The sequence below is a fragment of the Nesoenas mayeri genome, assembly GCF_963082525.1.
Source record: "Nesoenas mayeri genome assembly, chromosome: 4".
Classification (NCBI taxonomy): domain Eukaryota; kingdom Metazoa; phylum Chordata; class Aves; order Columbiformes; family Columbidae; genus Nesoenas; species Nesoenas mayeri.
In genome coordinates, this window is record NC_137540.1 from 59,339,611 (window position 1) to 59,357,222 (window position 17,612).

General features: G+C 35.5%; 1 protein-coding gene across 1 annotated transcript in view; it reads left to right on the top strand.

Moving 5' to 3' along the window:
- ADGRA3 (adhesion G protein-coupled receptor A3) overlaps positions 1-17,612 on the top strand; it is a gene marked incomplete at both ends in the record, with an annotated part of 56,713 nt that overhangs the window by 3,428 nt on the left and 35,673 nt on the right. Inside the window, one exon of the mRNA XM_080343911.1 lies at positions 12,015-12,086. Within this exon, the coding sequence (XP_080200037.1) occupies positions 12,015-12,086 (72 nt within the window). The remainder of the gene's footprint in view (positions 1-12,014; positions 12,087-17,612) is intronic.

The window sequence follows — 17,612 nt, forward strand, 5'->3', positions numbered from 1 at the left end:
AATGTTTAGGATTTCTGGGAGCACTGTAAATGAAGATCCAGGTAGAATTATCTGGTGCTTTACTGAGCAGTTAGGTCAAATTACAAGATTTTAATTAAAGTTAGTTGTAGTTAAGAAAAGGACTTTTTCATAGCTTTATGTCATAAAAACTGATTGGGATGCAAATGAAGGCTGTATCTACATGAACACCATAGATGGCTTTGACCTTTGTAGTTTAAGCAGCCAGATGAGATGCTTTTGATGTGAAGATAACATAACTGGGTGAATGTAACTCTATGCTTTGTCTGACGTGCTCTGTATTTCAGTAGATACTGAGACCATTGCAATGATTCACATGTAAGTAAAAAATGCACTGTTCTCTTGTAATAGAAGTCTGAGATAAGAAATCCATTGCTGTTGTATTTCTTTGATGCAAGCTGAAATTATGTCATAACAAATTAGATATTAGCCATTACATCATTCTTTGGAGGAGAATGTGTAATCCCACTGAAGACAAGCCCATGCTGTTGTAATCCTTGTTACTTGTTGAGAATTTTAGTTACCCATTATACATAGGTTATCCTATAGGAATAAGAATCTAAATCAACACAATAAAAGTATAGATATTCAATGAAGAATGTGTATCTGAATCAGGAGCCTTACTGGTCTGCAAACGACTTTGCTTACTCACATGTCCTTCGTGTTCTTGTAGGAACACATGAGTATCGGTGTTTGCACTTGCAAGTGTTAGAATTTACAAGCCAGAGCATTATATTGTGGGGGTTTTTTTGTTCATTTTTTTTTTGTTTGTTTGTTTGTTTGGTTTTTTGTTTGTTTGGTTTTTGTTTGTTTTTTTCTTTTGGTTCAGAACTGTTCAAAGATACACTTAACTGGTTTACTGTTGAGAAACATCTTAAAATGTCCCAGTTTTTGTCCAGCTCCTAAATAATCATGTTGAATTACATCCATTAAGCAGCTGAAAGGCAAACTTACTTGGCCTGCAAGACATTTGCACAGCCTTTCCATTTGTAACACAAATACCTAAATTCCAAAAGTTTCAAAGCAAAAGGTCACTCATGTTGCAAGGAGTCACTTGTATCACAGTGTGTGATTACATTGTAATTATGTGAATTACGTGTAATTAGGCGAGTAATTTTTTCCTTGTGACAGAAAAAGGCCTTTTCAAGTTTTAAAAAGAAAGGAAATAGGTATTATGTAGAGATTTATAGTTATTATTTTTAATAGTTTCTTTTTTTTTCTTTTTTTTTTTTTTTTTCCCCAAGGTGTTATCTGGTATTTTCTAAACTGTTTTCGTTTCCTTTGTTTTGCTTAGTTGGATCTTTCTCTATTATGTTTTTGGAAAAAAAGTATCCTTTACCAAAACATTGACAAACAGGAAGTATAGGCATAGTAAATGTCTTCTGTGGAAGTTTGCCTCTTCTTTTAAAGTACATTTCCATTATTAATTTGAAGGTGCCCTTGACAGATAGTTCCTTTTTTTTGGTTGTTGTTAAAATAGTCTATTTTAAACTGTTGTAAGTGCCCAGTATTAATAATTTGGGCGGTGTTAACGTGTTTTGTTTTGTTTTTTTAAGACATAAAGGGCTAGTAACTCCCATTAAAACTTATCTTAAAATTTTATTTAGTCAGTGGATATATGGCCTGTGCAAAATACATTTTACTTATGAACACAAGGCAGTAGAGAGACAGTACTTGAGAATCATTGCATCCACAATTGTGTGATTTGCCAAGTACTTGCTCATGCCTTTTTACCAGTGGCATCTGACTCGTAAAAATCATTAGGGGTGTTTCATTTTATATTAGGCTTGCATTTTAGTAGGCCTATTCAGTATACATCTACGAGGTTTTGTGTATGTCTTTTACCTCATTGAGAAGATAGCAATCCACATTAAAAATCAGATTAATGCCTTGCTGTATGCCCTATTTAAACGCTAATTCATTATTGTGGGGTGGTTATTATAGAATATTGCATACATACAATATCCTTGTATGATTGTGGACACTTATGTGTGTATTTGAGTGTTGCAAGAAAATTTTGAGGTCACAATTTGAACGGTGTTTTCTTCTAAATTGCATTCTTTCGTTTTATCTAAAAAACTATTCCACTTCAGAAGACTTCAATGTTACCTTGTTAATAAGTATCCAGCCAAGTTTGAATATGCTTGTTTCTTTCAGTGTTGCAGTAATGGCTTTAAGGTAACATGCATGGTGGGTTGTAATTGGTAATAGTCTTCATACAATGACGATTGTATCAATGCATACTGATTTTTTTTTTTTTTTAATTTTTATTCTATATAAACATTTAAAAATTGTTTTAAGTGCCTTTCACAATGAGATTATTGTACTTTTGCTAAAATATGTGAATTAATTAGAAATATGGCTTCTGCACCATAGATGCAACCATAGGCAGTTGTTACAAGCCTGATGCTCAAATTTTGCATGAAAGCTATGTACTGATTACTTCTGAGTTAAAAATAAGGGAGGAGGATAGAGATAAGTTCTGAAAAATAATGGAGAACAAATTCAAAATTTTGTAATGAGGACAAATTATTATTATTATTTTAATTCTTAAAGCCACGATATTAGTGTAGAATTGCCCGATACCTTTATTCCCTTGAAGATGTCCATATGAGCAATGCCCTTTATGTGTTCATTAGCCTCAGGAAGAAAGATTTCTGTCTTCAGGATTAATACTTTTTTCTTTTATTGTTGTCTTCTATTGATCACTAGTACTCCTGGTTTTGTTTCAGTTTGGAAAAACTGCAAAATACTAAAAATTTAAAGTTAATGCCAAGAGTTAAAGAAATAGAATTAAAATTTGTGCTGCAGTGATGAACTACATGTGTCTCGTTCCTTTTTGCTTGCAGTTTGTTCATGTTTCAAGGGTTATTTTTGTAATTTAAAACAACTATGGAGCTGCAAGGTTAGATTTTTCAGAATTTAATGGTTCCCATATGTACTCTGCATGGGCCAGATATGTTGCAGGTTTATGGTTTTGTCATTACTGCCTTATTTAGTCTGTATTTTCACCATAATAGTCTCTGTAATTTTTGAATCTATGCAGTTGAAATGTTTTCTTTGTATCAGTAGTTAATCCATTAAGATTAAAAACAGTTGAGCATTTGTTTTCGTTAGCAATAATAAATTGTCTTAAATTGCTTTCTGCAATGAGATACTTAATGAATTCTGAATATTAATTTGCAAAATCTTAAATAATCTATTAAACATATTTAGTCTTTAACACAGTAAATAGGTGAGAATTTTATTTTCACCTTTGGATTTCATTGTTTGGTTGTTTAGCAGTGAAAACTGTCCTACTGCCCCTAGAGTGGTACAGCAGGACGGTTTGGATCTATTAGTTACTGTTGATGTGGATCACTGTGTTGTGATGAATCCTTCGGTAATGGCATAGGGCATGTCCAGTGGTGCCGTACAGCTCTGTCCTGCACATCTCCTGGCTGTACAGAGCTGCTGGTCCCTGAGCAGTTGCTCTGGCGGTGTGTGTGATCCAAGCTAGTCAGCCAGTTTTGGCAAGGCTGTGGGGTTGTCACTTTTGGAGAAGGAACTTGACCTTTTTGGCAAGGCAGACCAACTAAGAGCTTTTTTTTTTTTTTTTTTTTTTTTTGGGAGACAAACCAAACATTATAAATGCAGGTTGATTAAATAAGAAATAGGCAACTTAATTTCACAATTCTTTCTGCACTGGACAGTGTGTTCTAGGGTTCATCTAGGCAGGTCTCCAGCATTACATTTCTAGGTGGCTATGGGCTGTGCTGTCTTCAGGTGCTTTGTCTAAGAGTACAATCTATGTCACTGGCTAGGTCGGTTCAATCTAGGGAAAAACGATGCTTTGAGGTAGAGGGAGGGAGGTGAAGGTCTAGATATGGAGTGAAGGAAGGCAGGAGACTGGATTAAAAGGCAGAAACTACTGGAGTTGAGGGGTGCTGAGATGAGATCATGGGTTTCTTTGGTTGTATTGGTTATGGACATGGGAAATAGGAAGAACTTTGAGGGAATGAAGGCAGAAGAGATAAGATGCTGAAGAATGAGTGTAACTGGCTTAGCATGAGATGGGCAAGAACTCTCTGAAATTCAGCAGCTACCCACAAAATCAGTAAAGGCATTATTAGCGTCTGGAAGCCAGTAGGAGAAGACGGATCATATAAAGAAATAGTAGTGCTGTAACTCAGTCTGGGAAAACTACTGCTGTTGTCTACGTGTGCTATTTCCATCTGATCAGGTGAACATAAAGGCTTATTTCTGTCTGATACAACAACTTATTCTATGATATGGACTAACTAATAATAGGTTTTACCCTGAAATTTAGTATCAGTCAGAGTTTGCAAGTTATGCTCAGATTTCTAAAAGCATCCTGTAAGACATACCAAACAACTGATTCTAATACCTTGAACTGATGTTTGAGGATAAAACAGCCTCTGGTGTTAACATAAATTCATACCAGTGATCAAAATTGCCTGTTGATGGGCTCATTAAAGTTTCAGTGAGCTGACCTTCCAGCTCTGTGCTGGAGAAGGAAGTCGCTTCTACCCTCTCTTCCTGCTTTATCAGGGCAGGGGAAGGATCTTCCCCAGTGCAGAAAGTTACATCCACACCCAGGTGCTTGTAAAACTGCAGCCTGAACTGGAGCTGGTGTGTTCATACTTTGATCTCCCAGTCTCCTGCTGTGTGGGTATGGGATTTTTTTCCCCTCCCTTGCTGCTATACTAACATTTGTCTTGCTCCATGCCTAGTCAGCTCAGGGAGCTGAACTATCCAAAAACTGTTGACTGCTGTAGCATTAGGATATACATGTTCGTGAAAATGTATCTTCGTATGCCAGGAGTTGACAAGAAGTGCTTGCTAAAATGTGTCTAGACAAAGCCCTTTCTAGAGAGCACATACACCTAATAGGAAATGTAAATACATATGAGATTGGGTATGGCAGCATATGCTATAAGTAATACTAGTGTGATTTGGCACACACAATATATTTTCTGTAACAGTTTAAGTTAAGAGTCTGGCTAGGCATCTGCCTGTGTGCAGTATTTCCTGTGAAGCACGTGTATGGAGGTTGGAGGGGTAAATTTGCACTAAACTGCAAGTCTGTGAGAATCCTAAAAAGTCTGCATCTGGTGGATAAGGAGCAGGAAACCTGGGAGGGAGCAGAAGGGAGAGGAGTAAGACAGGAGGGTCATTACAAAAAGGGTCCGTCATCATCTCTTAAACTAATGCAGATGCTACAGCTAAGAATGGGGGGAGAGGGAACTTGGAGGAAGCTTCCCAGAATGTAATGGTCACAAGGGCTAGGTTACGAGTGCTTTTGGTTAACTTTAGAGATGGCAACTCAGAGTTAGTGTTGAAAGAAAGTAGATGTTGCTGTGTCCCCTTCATTTTCTCTTAGCTAGGCTTTCCAACCTGGGATAAGTACTAGAAAGAGAAGTTTGGTTGGTAAGGTTATAGTTTCACAAGAATTTCTTTGGATAGTAGTATAATTTTCAGCAACACAGCTACTCATTCTTGCATTCTGTTTTGCCCCTCAGTTCTGTCCTTCTAGGATGAGTTTTATGTAGTACTTTTACATAGAAAATTCACTGAGATACTCCAGTGATTGTTACTGTATTTTTCTGGAAATTAAGAATTCTGTCCTTACTGATTTTTTTTTTTTTTTTTTTTCCCCTATTAAAGAAAGGCAATAAATAAGGCATGTGGTCACACACTGAATATCAAGAAAAAATATTTGGAATAGCAGTGCACAAAGTGAGCATAGTTGCTTCAATGATGTAGGGATTGTGTAGAAAAGAAGTCCATCATTACATCATATGAAGTTAGCACATTCCCAGTTAAAAATGGAGTGATATAAATGGGCACAGTTTTTATTCTGTAATTTCATTACTTCTGTTTTAGTTTACAATCTTAATATTCTTTAATGTGCATAGTAATGAAATAGCACAGGAAATATTTTATCAGTTGCGAGTTTCTATTTTGCAAATGTTTAATTGTTAAGCTTCCTCAGTTATAATGTTTTTGTTAAATTGGAAAGTACTATCTCCTTTTGTCAGGGACTTTGGAAGGGTTCATAATTCTTTGTGTGTAGCTTGTGGAGTGTTTTCATTTCAGAGTTACTTTTAAGCAAATGTTGTTCATGTTCTGCTTGGTCTGTTACTTGCATTTCTTTCTGTTTGACACGAGTAACTCACTAGAAGGCAAAATACTAACTGTTGAAAAATACTGGGTTTATATCCTTATGAAATCAGAGCTGCTACAAGATAAACTTTGAAAAATGTATTTCTTTTTGCATGTTCACAGCTTTCAGCAGAAAGCATTTTTCTTGGTTGTACAGATGGTTACTTTAGTCCAATTTTTGCTGGTGGCTGATTTCGCAGTCCTTTGAGTATACAGCCATCGTCATGAAATGATGGGATTTATTTTCTGCTTCCTGGCTCTCTATGTGAGTCTTTAGCATTCGGCTAAAGACTTTATTCAGTTACACTGTCTCCTAGCTCTTTGTACAGAGGCCATTTTGACTTTTTTTTTGTAACAGTGTTAGTCAGCGTATGCGTAGATTTTTAATAGTATCCTATGAAATGATTCATTTGTGAAGTTTGGAGATGCAATCTAAATTCTTGTCTAGTTGACTACTGTCTTAAGGATGGTTGTTTTAAAGCTGACAAACGCAAATTGTTTCACTGAACAAAACTTTTCTCACTTAGAGCTTACCACCTTGTTCTAATTTAAAAAAGAAATCAAACCTTGATTTCTGCCTCCCCGCAGTATGAGAAAAAGATGATTACATAACCTTTAGTATCTGTTGTAAAACTATTTGTAGTACAAAGGACAGACTTTGAGTTTGACTGCATAGTTCTATTTTGTGTGCTAAAACTGGGCATATTTTGCAAAAGGTCTTGCCAATAAGTTAGACCCGGAGTTGAGTGTTTTTGCAGAGTTTTGCCAAATTCTATGACTTTATGGAGCAAAACAGAAAGAGGGTTTTCAGATCCAAGCTATATTCAACAAAGGAGCATTGCAACAATGTTCTTGGAATGGGTGAAAAGCTGGGATGGTTTTGGAGGGAGGGGGGTGTTGTGTTGTTTGTTGTTGTTGTTGGTTTTTTTTTCCTTGAAGTGTGTTGTTTTGGATCATCTCTTTGTCTCTGCAACTATAACTGTTCTGCTCAAAGGAGAGGGGAAATGTGTCATTTTAGGCTGACTTGAGCTGTTGTCTGTAATGGTTTCTAAAGCCTACTTTTCAGATGCCTTTCATTCCAAGTCTTCGGTGTTAGTTCCTGTGGCTGTGACACTGTTTGCATACAGTAGTTCCACATTTTTTTTTCTGTTATGTAAGGGTTGGACAGGCAAAATGCATTTGTTCCAAGCAGGTATTGTTGATCATTAAAAAAATTTAAAAAAAAAATCTCATGTGGAGCTTGTAATACCTACAAAGCAACAGTGACGTTGGATTATGGAAACCCCTTCATGAAATATTCAGGTACAACATTCATGTTACAAAGTCACCTGTTAAAGAAGAGTTGAATAAGATGGGGAGAAGTGGAAATCTGGAGCTCTCTGCCATTTTGCCTTTGAACTTCTTAATGATGTAAAAGTTGGCATATTTTCAGAATTACTTGCCTCTTAGGAAAAATTATGGTCTTAAACCAGTAACTTAGAATTATTATTGGTCACAAATAATTTTCTGTGTCTAAGTGGTACATGATAGTCCATCATTTCACTGTACATTAATGCACAGAAATTCTGAAAGTGACTATAAAATGTCTACTTTGAGGTGAATGCTTTATCGTGTTTCGTCTTTGTATGCCACCTCTCTTAACACTTCAAATAATGTATAGACTAAATACATTAATAGCAAGTTTTAAACTGCATTTTTTTTAAAGATTACACTTAAAACAATTTTAAGTATGATGAAATGTCTTAGGTTATATGGAGTGTTGTAAAATCGATCATTTATTGTACTAAACCTTTATGGTTGAGCAACGTAGAGCTTCTGCAGAGAAAATACTAAATCAGGCTGACTATAATTTGTACATCACACTCCAGAGAGAAATTTACCTAGTGAACAGATATTCAAAGGCTTCTACTTTAGGCCTATTATTTTCTAGGTGATGTCAGAAACTTTTTTTTTTTTTACAGAGCTGTAACTTTTATTTGGTTAAAATTTAGTCCATTCAGTTTTAGCTACTTTTGAAGTGGTTTCTGCTCCATTTTGGATAGTTTCTTTTCCTGGAAAAAGTACAGGGAAAATGAATAAATCTTAAGATGAAGTCAGTTATAACTGCAAATTATTTCTGTGTTACCAAAGAGTGTAGTTTTTTGCTTGCTTGTGTTGACTTGGGTGTTTCCTGAATCTTATGTTTTTTCTTTTATCCATAGGTGGGAGGTTGTCCTGTGTTTTGTGTGCTGTGTTGTTGTTGTTTGGTGTTGGTTGTTTTTTGGGGGAGGGAAGTGGTGAGGTTTTTTGGATGTCTTTTTTTTTTTCTGTCTCTTTTTTTTTTTTTCTTGCTGCAGTTATGCCTTATGTTCAGTTTGCATTAACTATTAATGAGGATTCTTATAAGCTACTTAATTCATTTCTTTATATATTATTTTTTTCCCCACACACATTTCTGAAACCAGGAAGGATGTTGAAATAAAGGTGTGCTTTGCTCTGAATAGATTTGGTTTACAGAATAAATCCTATACCTACCATTTCTACAAATACTACTTACTAGTTAGGCTGAACCCTTTTTCTCTTTGAGCAGAAGTGAAAGTAGTTTCAAAGACTTTAGGACATGCGATTTTTAATGCTTCATTTAAGTTTTACTACTTCTGCAGGCATTCCAAGTTGTAGATTATGATGACGCTGTTTATGATAATTATTCTATTTACCAGCCTTGCAAATGTGTATTCTGATTGAGGAGTAACTGTGCTTTCTTGATTTGTACATCTGTTTTTAAAAAACATTGTATGTATTTCATTTGTTTGGTCATCTAGGTTATCCCAGCTGAAGCCAAGGGCCAGTTTTCCTTCTTTTCTCCTTGTAAAGTAGCTTAATTTATTTGGCTCTGGAACTGTATTTTCACAAGAGCGATTTTTTTTCTTAGCTACCACTCCAGTGGATGTTATAGGCTTTACAGGCACATACAGCAGCAAGTTCTCAGAGTACTTGCATTTTTTTTTTCCTCATCCTTTCTACCATTCCTCTCATCAGTCTTCACCCAGGATTAGCTGACTGTGTAGCGTACTGTGTTGATCATACTATTGTGGTTGACATATAAATTAATCTCTTGGAAGGTGCCTTGGGTGAATATGTAGTTTAATGTTCATTGCTTGTGGAGTGGGCACCAGGGACTGACTTGAGATGAGCTGCAGAAATACATGGGATGGCTGTACAGGGAAGAGAAGGAATGGGATCTCCTCCTTTTAACATCAGAACTGTTACCTCGTTTGAGTGATTTAATCTTAACCTCAAGAATTTTCAAACCTTCTGCCTGTCAGACTGGAAATGGAAAGATTTTCAAATAATGTGTTCAGCTGTCTTGATTCTGTGTGAGTGAGACTGAGAGTGACTCAGAGCCAGAGCTTTGAGACAAAAATTGCCTGCCGTATGTTTGTCTAAACCACAGAGGCTCCAGGCAGTCTTTGAGAAACCTGGAGAAGAAAACTACTTAGTGTAATATATGGTTGTGTGAAAATGATGCTGTTTTCATAGACTGCTGTTTCTATATTTTAGTTTTATCTTATTCATGATGTGTTTTGAAGTAGTAATCCTTGTAATCATTAGATAAACTTTATGCATCAGAAGAAAGAGAGATGTGTGTGTGTTTCATTTATGGCTGTAGTAAAGGATAGCTGAAAGACGCAGTAGGCTGGAAAGAAATCTCCTAGTGGCAGTTGTAAGTGCAGAAGTAGTTATCCAGCCTGAAGATGTAATTGGTGTAAGTGAAGAAGTGCTTGGACATGTTGGATCTGCAGGATGCATTTAACAGAGGACCTGTCTGAAATTGAAGTGACTGTAGCAGAAGTTATGGAAAAAAACTGACAGAGTGAATAAGTGACAAGATGGCGAGGATGAAAAATTCAAATTAAGAATGTCTGAAGTCTTGCTTAGAATGAACTTGATTTTTTGAGGACTGGAAGGGTAGCAAATGCTGATTTTTTTTTTTCATATATATATATATACATATATTTTAATAAATGCATCAGGAGTTTAGGGAAACTACAGGGTTCAAAGTCTGATGTTTGCATTGAACAAATCAGCAGAGTTTATAGTAGATGTATTGGATACCTGGATAAAGAGAGAGATGTACTCTGGAAAATTTACATTGACTGTAATGGGAAGCTCTTCCCCAGAAACCTTTGGAGTTCTTCAGAATCAGCAAATTATTTACAAGGACGATCCAGCTGATATGATGAGACATAAATGCTTTTCCAAAAGGCATCTCTCAGTCCCTTGCCAAAGGCATTTGGTGAAAATAGTATGTCAGCATAAAATGGAAAATCCTGATATGAACAGCTAACATGCTGAAGGATAAGAAGTGGATGTGGAAGTAAATGATTAGTTTTCTCAGTGGAGTAGAGGCTTAGAGACCCGTAATGCACAATGTATTTCTTAATGACCTGTAAAACAGTGTGAGTAGGAGGTTGACAGAGTTTGAGTTCTGTGATGTAATAAGGATGAGGGTAAAGTGAAGAATTTTGGAAGAAGTTTGTGAAACTAATAATTGGGCAATAAAATGGCAGAAGCAGCACTGTAGAAAAATGAAAATCGTTTTGGAGATGATGATAATTTTGTCTTTATATATGAGATGATGGGCACTGAACTGACCAGAAATCTTCAGTTCTTAATACAAGTGGTAACGGCAGATCAGATGTTAGGAATTGCTAGGAAAACAATAGGAAACAAAATAGAACATTGTTTTCCCACTGTGTATATTTGTGACTTGTCTGTGTCTTGTTCTGGTGGTCTTATCTCAGAATTTTTCAAGTGTAATGAAGTTGGAAAGAGCTCAGAAATTATTAAGGTCGCCCCAAATGACTTTTTTTTAGTAATTAACTATACTATCAATCTTTCATCTGGCAAGAGAACATCTAGATTTCTACATAATTACATGTGCTAAAGAGAGGGTAGGTGCAGAGACTGATTTCTACTTGTTTCAGTGTATGAAGTGGGGAGCATCAAATGAAGCGATCAGGAGCTGTGTTCAGAACGAATGAAATGAGGTGTTCTTCATGGAATGGTACTGTGAAACGTTTTGTAAGGAGCGTTGTGGATGCCAAAATTTTATGTGATACAAAAGGAAAATAGGCTTTTTTTGTGACAGAGAAATATGTAGCTGCATAGAAAGCAGGTCCTTCTAAGTAAGGAAGCATCCAGCTATACAAGGGATTTTCTAATTTTTGGATAATTTGCATTTGCATAGGGCCGTGATTGCAGAATAGGGTACTGGGCTAGATGGGCCTGATCCAGTTATTTGTGTGGAAGGTGGAACTCGTGGTTGTGTGGTCCTTTAAGAGAAGAAAGGTTAGGTAGAAGTGAAGGAGTGCTTGCTGGCCTTATTTGCAGCTGTTTTAAAAAGATTGCACTGAGGAGAAGGATGGATGTGTGACAGATGGCTGGGAGAAGTGAGCATGTGGCTGAGGAAATGGGAAACAGGTGAAATGCTGTGTGGTTTTGAAAGCCAAAATGGCTATGGAAGAACAGAATATTGAACGTGTAGGTTGGTTGTTCAATGCTCCATTTTCTATGACACCCGTTCTGGTGTTTTATTATCATAATCCTATATGGGCGAATTTTCTCTCACATGTTAATTACGTAAGCTTGCATGGTTTCATAACACAGAAAGTCCTTTTTCTCCTTCATAATTTTTAAGCAGTTCTGTTGTACACCTCAGACAATGACCTAGGTGTTGTAATTTGATATGAGTGTTGTTAAACAAAAAGATTTACCCCAGAAACGTAAGCTGCACCAAATCCTTTTGTTACCAAACATAATATATTGTTCTTGTCTGTTTTTCTTTACAGGATTCTGAGTAACAATAAAATAACAGAGTTGAAGAATGGTTCCTTCTCTGGATTACACCTTCTTGAAAGACTGTAAGCACTTCTTAAAAAGCTATTTTCACTTTAAAAATTAAGTTATATTCTGTTTATATTTCATTAATAATTCTGGGAACAAATGTCTTAAATCTGTTCTTACTTTATTATGATGTGGGTTTTTTGTGATTGAAGAGGTAACATAGTTGAGCATTCATGAATGTGAAAGTCATTTAACAGCATAAAGCGATAATCTCACCTGGATGTGAGATTAGGGCAGTTTTAGTGGGAAGTTCACTGGAATGCCATGGTGACTGTGTTTCCTTTTTTTTTGTTGGTATCATAATATGAAAACTTATGTTGCAAAGAAAATGATTTCTTTAATTTACTTATGAAGTTTCACATCCTTTATCAAACAACTGTAAAGTATATTTGTAGGGGAAGCGGATGTGTTGGAGCTTCTAAAAGAGAGTAATTTTAAATTTGTTGACATTTATTTTAAGAGTTTTGCTGCTTATTCTACAACTTTGGTATATACCAAATGTATGGAGGGGTGTGAAATGAGAGTGAGGCTGATGGGAGTATCTTCTTGGACACCTTTTACTTCCTGCTTTCACTTTTCCTTTCAGATAATTTATCACCTATGGGATAAGCAGCAGCACTGTAGCTTCTGTTACAGTCAGCTTTTTTTCCAGCTGGTAGAAGGTCAGGATTGGCAGGTTGATCTACCTGGGAGCAAGCAGAAACTTTAGAGATAAGGATTTTTCTAGGCCATTTGACTGGGAAAGTAGCCAGTTTCATAATCATCTTGCAACATCTAGGAAGAGTTCCAAATGCCTTTTGGCTTCAGGGGATTAAAAGTATTTTATTCTTCCTCTAAAACTTGAAAGCTGCAATCCTGGTCACCTGGCCTAAATAAATTCAGATGCTTCCTCCATTCCATCCCCCACATGCCAAAAGAAAGATTTATCTTCTGCACTGGCAGATGAACTTTATTGTAGAAATAAGCCATTGTGCCAAAGAAGCAAGGTTATCAGCTGTGATGGCATTCTAGATCTTTACACATAATTTTGGCATCCTTGCTTAGGTAATAAAGGCATCTGCTGACAGTTGTTATTTGTTGTAACTCGTTACAATTTTCAGACAGGAAATACTTGAAAATCTAATTAGATTGAGATGATAATTTTAGTTTGCTCTATGAATACAAATCTTAATTTTCTTTAAAGTCACAAGAACCCAGCTTGCTTCCATTTAACTCCTGTCATTTATAAGGATTTTCTAGATTATTTTAATATTTTTTTTTTTCATTAAAAGGAAAAGAAAGCAGTAAGGCAGGTATCACGTTTTGAGCATTTGAAGTGATCTGGGATAGCAGGATTTTAGAGGGTATGGTGGTCTCATCTGAATGAGATGACACACTTCATGTACACTGGTGTAGGAGTTAATACACTAGCAAGTGATTATTAATGGCCATGTGTCTTCATCATAAAGGAGAAACAACTAAATAACAGTAGGCAGGTAAAAAAATTTTAACTGCTCTAAGTTGTAATTAAAGCGTCTACACAAAAAGATGTTAAGTATTTTAATCTCCAGGGACTTTGTTAATGCTGTGTTTTGCTATGAATTGCCTGCTGTTTAAACGTTGAAGTAGCTTCTTGCACAACTAATTTGTGACAGATAATTTTTCATCTAGTAGGTACTTGACTTTATATTGCATTAGTCAAAGTCCAGCAATTTAGAAGCAAACTGCTGTCTTCTGTCTGGAAGCCAGCTAATGCTGCCTGTTGACTTTTGTGAGGATAAGATTACTTTATGTATTTGTAAAGTACTATTTTTCATTGTATGTGAAGGAGAAAGGAGGAAGAGACAGGCATGGAATTCAGTAAGATATTTAGGGAGCAGAAGAAGGGTTTGATATTTATCAAACTGTAAATAATGACAGTCTTTTTAGATTGTGGTAATAAACCTTTGAAAAGGGAAAATATGCAATATGAAGGGAGTGTTATTTGTAGAGAGTAATTTTTTTCTGCTGTTTTTACAGCATGAATCTACAGATATATAGGTGCCTTGAGTAAAAATAGGAGCATTTAATACTTTTCCAGACAGTAACAGTTTCTGATTTTAATTCTTGTTGTGATACTGCAGTAGAGCATGTGAAAACATAGACCTGAGTTCCTCTAGTGGTGTACCTGAACTTTTTGGTTTTTTTAGAAGTCTTGACGAGTGAATGGAGAGTGTCAGTGTTTCTTACTTGAATATTAACGAGCAGAGAAACAGTTCTCTGAATATTCAGGAATGTATTTTCTGGTCTAACTTTAGTTCTGGTTTTGCTTCTGGAAGCTCCATCTCTTTGTTAGCTGTGGCTCTTTAAGGACAGCACAGAGTTTTAGGCTAACAAAATATTTATTTTCCTCACCCTCACCTGCTTTTCAGGTAATTTCTGAAAGATGAGTGGTGAGGGGAGCAGGAAATATACTTCTAGTCTGCTGAAAAATCTGTGCTGCGAAATTGAATGCTTTGGAGTATTCTGAACTGTTGGAAATATAGAAATTATTTGAAGGAAAAAAAAGGTTTTCTGGTCCAGGTTTTAGCTTTTCTTTAGTTTGCCTAAGTGTGGTAGTCTCAAACATTTTTCTTTCTTATTTTTGCATTACATTTTCAAGAAATTGTGACTCTTGTAGTTCATCAGTGCGTGCCACAGATAATGTGATGGAGTAGGCAAAACAGGAAAACAAAGTGATCTAATTTATTATTGATTTATTTAGGTGCAAGGGGATGTTAAAAGCATATGTAAGAACTTATTAAAAATTCAAGAGATGATTTTTAATAACAGCTTTTTAATTTCCATTTGTAAAGTGTCCAAGTCTCAGAACTGTCATCTCTTTTGTAGCTCCTTATGCACCTGGACACTCAAGTTGCTTTTTATTCTTGTATTATTCTAATATTATCAAAATTGGTGATAGATCTAAGTCAGTTTTCCTTTTCTAGAGAGAGTTATTTGAACCTAGTGAAACAGCTCCAGCAGCACTTGAGTCTAACATACAATTTGAATATGGTGACCTGAAAGTAGAATTCTACATCTGAGACTCACATGCAATAAAGTATTGTGCTTTCAGTTATCAACAGTTTTGGAGGTACCCTAAATATTTGGTACATTGATGGTGAAAACTCTAAAAATAGCCTGCTGTGTTTTAGGGGGGAAGTTTATGTATGTATAGGGTAGAATTTAAATCGTATTAAGTGAATGATGAGGAAAGATAAAAATTGTTTAATTATTCATAAGCATTTGTTGGATCTGTTTGAATAAAATCTATACTTCATAGGGCTGTAGGAGGGATAGGCTATGTCATGTTTAACCTCTTCTTGTCATTTCTTACTTAGTTGTCTTCCCCCTTTGCTTTTTGAAAAGGCATTTTGTATAGTAAGAATCCATGGTAGCTTATGTATTTCTTGTCTGACATTCATTTTCAAATTCTGTTCAGGAAGAAAAGATAGTTTATCCAATGGTAGTGGAGAGAGCTAAATAATGTTTACATGTCAGTATGTATACATATGCATCTTTTGTGCCTGCAGGATGCTTTAGTAATAATTCAGACAATCTTCATTATGCTGAGGCAGAAAGCCCTAAATTATAAGTAAGATGTATAAATGCATAAGTAGTTTTTAAGTATGTATACATGCACTGAAACATTTAATTATAAATTCTAATGAAATGAAAGGATTTTGTTTGTTACGTGGCAAACCATAGTTAAATATTCTTTCATTAAGATTTTTTTCTTATCTTAACAAGATAACATTAGGTGCGGTTGTCAGGCTCTTAAAAATATTTTTGCTTGTTGATAAGTTGCTATTTGCTCACTTAGTCATGGATTTGAAGAAGAGCTGTTCCAATTGGACATAAGAAAATTCTTCATAACGAGAATGGCTAAATACTTAGCGATTTGGGTGATGTGATGGGTGAAATCTGCATCCTTCGAGGTCTGCAGGACTTCACTGGGTACAACAGCAGGGCGGTTGGTCTGATTTACTTGTGCTTTGAGACAGAAGTTGGACTACATGTCCTCATCACATCCCCTAAATACAAAGTTTTTCAACTATCGTAATCTCACTTTCCTGATAAATACAGAGGCATCATCATCTGCAGTGTTATTTAGATTTAAGAGAAAATTTTATTTATTTATTTTTTTCTTTTTAGGTGCTCAGTGTAAGATTGCTCTACTGCTTGGCTTGTGGGGCTTTTTTGTAGCGGTATTTTTAGTTGCTAGATGAAAGATGTAGTTACTGTAAGATAAAAGGTGTACTGATGATATAGAGCTTGGGGTGTTGTAATATTACCCTAACTGAAACCTTATTGTAATGGATTTCTTTTGCACAGATTTTCTTTTCTTTGGACAAGCAAATACCTATAACTGTATCCTCTTGGTTGAGCTTTGCCAAAGAAAAATTATTGAGATCGGTGGCTGAGACGGTTAAATTCCCATTGTTAAAACTCACCAATTTGTAGATATGTATTTTTAAGTGTTAAAAACAACAAAAACTTTGAAGCCAAACGCAACTTTCAGAGACTGTCTTTTCCACCTCTCTTTTCGTGAGAATCTTATCAGTCTGTTGGCTTAGCTGCAGCTGTCATTTCTTCATTTAGAAACTGTCCCAGATACTGAAGTCCTGGCAGTTGCACCAGCCTGTGTATCAACATCATCTACTGTTTCTGAAGAGCTGCCAGACATGTCAGCACTGTGTTAATTTTGAGATCTTTAAATATCTTTTATTTCACAGTTTTCATCTGCTAATACTTTTTGATAGATGAATATGTAGCTACTGCTTATTAATGACTGCCACTGAGAGCAGGGGGAAAACCTCAGAGACTCCCCAACTGTTGTGGTTGCAGGTTGAGAAAATGTGAACACTTGGGGCATCTAGGCTGTGTTTTAAAAATTACTTGAGCATGGTGGTTCATTAACACTTTGCTATCTTATTTACAAAATACAGAATATACGTTGATTTTTATGAAAATATGAACATTGTTGGCATTCTTTTTAAAAATAATATATTAATTCTAGTGTAATCATCTTTCTGGAGCTGATATTAATACCTACTAAGGGGAAGGGGAAAAAAAGCAAAAAATTACATAAAGAATAGACTAGTCAGTTTTTATCAACTAATCTGACAAAATGTATAAACAGGTTGTGTAAGTAGTAAAACTCTTGCTTTTAATTTAAAAATGAGATTTTTTTTTTTTTTTTTCCACTGAAGCAATGGATTTAAGAAAAAAGTGTATCAGGGAATATGCTTTGAATTTAACTAATTAAATAAAACATCACTGATAATCTAGACTAGTGGACTTCCAAGGCATGTTGTCAAGCTTTTTCTTCCTAAGTGTTTTTCAACAGTAAGATTTTAAGTGGGAGTTATGTGATTTTAAACTGAAATTTAAAATATGAACAATAAATATAATTTTTCTTCCCTGTCCCAAAGACTACTGGTGAGTGACAAATAACATCTAGTATTTTCAGTTTTGTTGTGGTCTTGGTATTGGGCCAAAAGAGGCTTCAAAACTCTACAATTCTTCAGGTTCCTGATACTGCT